This window comes from Battus philenor, unplaced genomic scaffold (genome assembly GCF_028537555.1).
Source record: "Battus philenor isolate CCGP_79_NKW_IND1 unplaced genomic scaffold, ilBatPhil1.0.hap1 SCAF_3, whole genome shotgun sequence".
NCBI lineage: Eukaryota > Metazoa > Arthropoda > Insecta > Lepidoptera > Papilionidae > Battus > Battus philenor.
Window position 1 is genome coordinate 8041258 of NW_027181693.1, and position 6510 is coordinate 8047767.

At 31.5% G+C, this 6510-nt stretch overlaps 1 protein-coding gene across 1 annotated transcript; it reads left to right on the forward strand.

Annotated features, from left to right (window-relative positions):
• Positions 1 to 367: 367 nt before the first annotated feature.
• On the forward strand, positions 368 to 1991 carry Rap2l (Ras-associated protein 2-like). Its single transcript, XM_068770106.1, has one exon. It carries the CDS (start codon positions 688 to 690, stop codon positions 1231 to 1233), a length of 546 nt encoding a protein of 181 aa, XP_068626207.1. The 5' UTR covers positions 368 to 687; the 3' UTR covers positions 1234 to 1991.
• Positions 1992 to 6510: the final 4519 nt, after the last annotated feature.

Here is a 6510-nt window from a genome sequence, read left to right on the forward strand (position 1 = left end):
TTTCCACATAACTGTGGAATTATAATATTATGATATTTTTTTAGCTCATGAACAATTATAGGAAAGTAATAGATTTTTAGTACATAAATTTTTAGAACTTAATTTCACTTGATTTGTTTTTAAAAGTAATATTTTTTATACTAATCTGTAAGGTTTTAATTGTATATTTATTTATTTAAAACATTCACATGAAGGTTAAACTAAGTGCAATCTGTAACTTAATAAAGAGTTAGATTACATCAGTTAAAACATATAACACGTTCAAAAATATTTTCACAGAATTGTGTTATTTGGAAATAATCATGTTGCAACATCGGTATCCGGTTGGTAATTATTCCATTCACCAATGAAACCATAGCAAGAGAGTGCATTGACCAACCTGCTGTCGCTGTCGACTCTGTCGTGAAACAAGTCAGTTGGATAGATGTTTGCTTCCGTGTTTGTAGTTTCGCGTGTGAAGTGACTAGCACGACGCCGGGATGCAATCAAAGTTGTTTTTCTATTCATCTAACTAAAATGGCGTCGCTGTTTACCATTTAGTTATCTGTTCGATGTGAACGTTCTCTAGAGATCCTATCGAATGAGTCATAAACCGACATAGCAATGACATTATTATAGCACACAGTGAGAATACGTTTCTAAAACGTTTTAAAGAAGACTGGCAAGTGTGATTTAGATACTACAATAATGCGCGAATTCAAAGTAGTTGTGCTGGGATCGGGTGGGGTCGGTAAGAGTGCTTTGACGGTGCAGTTTGTGTCCGGATGTTTTATGGAAAAATACGACCCCACCATAGAGGATTTTTATAGGAAAGAAATAGAAGTGGACAATTCTCCTTGTGTTTTAGAAATATTGGATACGGCGGGGACTGAACAATTCGCATCAATGCGTGATTTATATATAAAAAATGGCCAAGGATTCGTGGTGGTATATTCGTTAACTAATCATCAGACGTTCCAAGATATAAAGCCAATGAAAGAGTTAATCACGCGTGTAAAAGGTTCTGAGCGTGTACCAATCTTACTGGTTGGTAACAAAGCAGATTTGGAACATCAGCGGGAGGTCTCACAAGCTGAGGGTTCAAGTCTAGCACAAATGTGGGGTTGCCCTTTCTTCGAAGGATCGGCCAAGAGTCGTATTAATGTAAATGAAATGTTCGCCGAGATTGTGCGCGAAATGAACGTTAGTCCAGAAAAGGACAAGAAACCTTATTGTTGTTGTACAGTGCTTTAATATTTAGAGTGTAATGTGGCATTTATTTCTCGTAAGACTGCAAGACGAGGCAGGGAAGCAGCCGCCTTGGCTCAACGGTCGCCTGCCTCCAAAGGGCGCGCGGATGACTTCGTGCGCGCCTTGCTGGCCCTCGTCGCCGGACCCTCGGCGGCCGCGGAGCGCGTCATATCACGTTGTTAATATCTATGATACATACCATTGTCCAATCGAGGTGCTTTATCTTATATTTTCATACTTTAGTACTGGTAGATACTCCCGCAATGATCGTTATCACAACCAAATTAAGTATTATTTCAAATTGGAACATAGTATGTAGCAGCAAAGTTGTAATAAGTTTGATTTTGTTCTCAAGTAACTGGGATGGTGTCTGATTCTTATACAACAACAATAAATGTATTGTCAAGTAATGTTAGTGAACTTTGTATATAATTTGATGAGATTAATAATGTGGAAGGACAAGGACGGTTTTAGGGAATTAAAAAGCCATCCAAATATGCAATAAACATTTATGATTGTGTAAAGTGCGCCCCATAAAGTTACACTTAAGTCAACATGCAGATTGTGTTTTATGTGTAAATTATGTTTATGAAAAATCAGTAATCAAAGAAAACACAGATTTAAGAATTGTCAGTTGTGTGATTGTGTTTTAAAGTCTACCAGGATTTGTGATAATACATATAACAAAATATCTATAATAAAAGTTTTATGTGGGAGAATAACAAGTGAAGTTTTATTCTTCAAACAAGGTAAACATTCATACTCTTATATGTCATTTAAAAGTTTATTGTGGCTTCTACATCACATGTTATTACTTAATTCAAACTATTTTTTTTTGTTAAATATCATGCTTTAAGTAGTTTTTACTGAGAAAATTTAGTTATGTAAAATTTTTAGTACTTATTCACTTCTTACATGATTAATGTTTTAAAACATATTGACAAACCTTTATGACCAAAATATAAGTAGATCTGCTAGTCAATTTACCATTCCGTGTACATCAGCAGAGTTAAGTTTCCACTTTCAAAATTTCACCATATTTAGCAACAAAAATTTTTAATATGGTTGAGGTATGTTTAACATGGCTTTAAACATATTCTTGTTAAGATCTTTTATCAAAGCTAGCTGCCATACAAGGACAAATGATTGCTAATTTACAAATGGCTAATTATTTTTAAATGGATATAGAGTCGTCAGCATGTTCCTTACATGTCCATCATTTAATAGACCACTTGTAATTTTGAGTGTTTGACTTTTCATGACCATTGCTACCTTACTAAGAGATAAATGTGTTTAAAAAAATTGACACTTGTTTTATCTATGTGTGCTATATGAACATCAACTTTTATGTGATATTACTCAAATACTATCCTATTAATTTTGAATTACATATTTTTATCATTATTTTTATTCTATCACAATTTGACATTAGTTTACTGCTTAAAATTAAAAAAAAAACAATTATTGACTGACCATGAACTTTTGGAATTTATAGTGGGGCAATGCATTTTAATTGCAGCATAAAAGTTGAAAATGAATTTTTGTTGTATTTTTAGTAATCAGGGCTTTTAATATATTTTATTTCCATGATTATACTTGCAATATGAAACAGTGTCATATAAGAGTATATAAATATCCATGTAAGTTTAAAAATAATGTACATTGGTCCACTATTGTCTACAAGAGAACATTTATAATACTTGGTTTCTTCAAAGCTTTAATTGTTTGATATATTAATTTATTTTATTAAGTTCACATAACATGGGACAAATTTGTTGTTCATATAAATAACAACTGTTCCTTATGACTGAACTTGTGTCTGATGTTAGTTGTTAATGACGGTCTTTCAACTGCAGTTAAAATCACAAAATGGTAATATTGAGTTCAATTATATTTAACAATGAGATTAGTCATATAAACATTATAATTTATATTGAAATAATAAAATGTATCATTTTGTGCCAAAATCTCTTGTAAATATAATGCGATATAATATACAAATACACTTGTGAATAAATAGATTATATAAAAAAGTGTCTTTGGTGTGGTTCTGTTTGCCTGGCAATAGTAATTTTAAATGATAAACCATTGTTGAGTAATAAATTGTCACATTTTGGAAAAGGGTTCTGGGAAAACCTGATGAAAAAATATAAAGCTTTGCTAGTAGGACATTCCTTGACAAAATTTGATTTCAAATTTATATTACTGTAGTGGAAATATTTGTTTACAAAATTTAAATTTAAATTAGTTATCTATCATTATTTATATATCTGTATACCTCATACAGTTAAAGAGTTAGAAGTGAATAATTAAAAATGTGGAGATCTGTGAAAGATTTCATATGGAATGTTATGGTGCCTGTGAACAGGACTTAGATTCTAACAGATGAATCATGAAGGGCTCATATATTACATAGTTATATAGTATATATATATATATATATGTAGCATATTGCGTGTGATTCATAGGTATATATACAGTTCATTTTAATAAAGGTTGTATTTATAAATCAAGTACCTTGTACTGTTATGCATTGTTTTTCAGACCATAACTTTTCTGTTCTTAGCCTTAGTAAAGAAGGGATGCTTTTTAGTATTAAATGTATTACAAATTATATTGTGTACGAAAAAGGTCGAATATTGAATAACCTTTGTATACAAGAGTCATACTTCATAATTTGTAATGAAGTCCACAACAATACTATATACTCATAAAAATAAATTGTTTAAAATAAATACTGAAGTTATCTTGAATTGTTATAAGATTGGCTTTCTATATATTATATTTTTAGATTTTTTAATATTTAATTATATTAAATGTTTATTATTTTTATAAAATTAATTTTAATTATTACGAAACTGATTGACCATAATAGGTTAATAAATGGGACAACAATGAATTCATGTACAAATCAATTTGTTTAGAAGATATGTTTTGGCTGTTTGTGCAGTTTAAAACAGATATGTCGTATTTACCGTTTTTAACCTTTTAATCATTCATACATTAGTATTGTGAGGGAGTAATTAATATATTCATTCAGCCTTCATTCATTCAAAAACTAATCCTTTTTGTTACGTCTGTTTTCGTCGTCGATACCTACATAATGTTTTGCTATATCAACGTTTATATTACTTAAGAACAGTTACTAAACTTCAATGACAATGAAGAAAAAAATGACAACGAAGAAATCAATTATACGCAGTCACAAGGTCTTGCGGCGGTTGACGTAAACTGTAAGTAGAGGTAAGGAAACACGTATTTACGGTAAGGTAAGTGATTAATACACTTGATAAGTCTTGAGTCAGCTATATAAACAATTATTATAAAATATTTGACTTAGTCATCGATACACTTGTGGATATGTAATAAGCACATAAGGGGGTCAACAGCTACTGTCATTTACTTTTTAGCAGAAACAAGCTAATTTCTGTAAACTCAAATAGCATTGCTATGTTGAGACGAACAGCTTTGGATTAGTTGTTCTAGAGTTAGCTTTAAAGTATTTTTAGTTTCTTCCGCATACAAAAACACGTTTTGTTAACAATTTTTGTACTATTAATAATTGAAAACGATGTTACTACAAAGTTATGAATATACCTAACAAAATATACTTCGCTAAATAATTCCATTGTGCTGATGGACAAAGAATCTCCATATTTCGTCGGTGCTGTTTTATATATGAAATATATATGTAAAAAATCAAAAATGAGAAGAAGCAGTAGAACTAAGATAATTGAAGTATTTTGGAGAATTCCTCGTCTTAAGTGGTAGTGGGCGGGCACATCGCTCGTACAACCGTAGGCTGATGGGGCTGAAAAGATCTCGAGCAGCGACCAAGTGCCGGTAGACGTGGCGTGGGCAGCCTCACAACTAAGTGCACCGTCAACATAGTCAAGGTCGCGGGAAGTCGCTGGGTGCGGATAGAGCGAGACCGGTCACTGAAAATCTTGGGGGGAGGCTTATACCTTGTAGTGGGTGTCTATCGGCTGACATGATCATGATCTTACCAATGATATTGGGTATATATATACACATATATACTTCTTATATATATATATATATCTAAGATGTAGGGTAGAAAATAACATTAGAAATATATTTGTAATTTAATCCACATATAAGTTAGTCTTAGTTTTGGTATTTATTTATTTATTTATACTTAGGGATAGCTGAAGTTGCAGTTTTATAAAAATAGTAATGTATGAAAACAGAGGTAAACAATTAAGTATTTTATAATCTGTAACATTTTCGCACAAGACTTTTCAATGTGATGTCTATAATAGTTTGTTATATTTTAAGTAATGCTATTAAAATTATAAGAAAAGCTTGAACTTTAAAGAGGTATATTCGTGCTGGGTCCATTCAAAAGCAGAAGTATTGGCGCATGGCGTCCCTCGAGTATCGCGGGATGCGCTTAGCGACTCGCAGCTAACTGCGTGTGGGGCGGCTATAAATACCCATCCCAGCAATGTACGGTTGCTGCCCGTTCCATATTTTGCCTATCTGTTTAGTAGTATAATTAAAAAGAGAAAAAAACAAAAACAAGTCGCAGCTTCCCTGGCTCTTAATATGCACAAAACATTTTGCTTTATAGGGCGTAAATAATGTTACACAACGTTACATTGAACAATAGTTACCGGTTATATTATATTACTGCTCTTTAATAGCAATTACTTCATACAAGGGGCAATGGGAATGTATTGTTATTTGCTTAATAAGGTATGAATTGTTGGGTACCTTCAGTTCTCATGCTTTGAAGTATCATGTAAATTGCCAATGCGTGTATGTTATTTCTCTGTTGTTTAATTTGTATAGTTATAAATGGTTTTCAAGTTATTGTTTAATTATTTTATCGTCGTCTTGTAATAATTTCTTGCATATTATTACAATTCACATTATTTTTTTTATGTATGTATATACGTCACTACACAAACAAATCTTTAATAACCTAAAATATGTTAGAGTATTACTAGTAAATATGAACAGATGTTAAGTTATTTTTATCTCAATTATGTACAATTGTCTGTGTTACTTTTATAGTAGTAGTTCGATATTTTATTATTTGAAATATAGAATGTTTTCCGAGTTGCGAAATAATTTTTTTAGGAAAGGGTGTATTGAAATTTTTATAGAAAACTAATTATAAAATCTAATTGTATAGAGTTAGTACTTATGGCTAAAAAATAAAGAACAGCAAATTTTAAAACGGCAGTTAAGATCTCTGGAAGTCACTGGATGCGGACAGCTGGATGTGGACAGGACTGATCATCGTGGCGATCT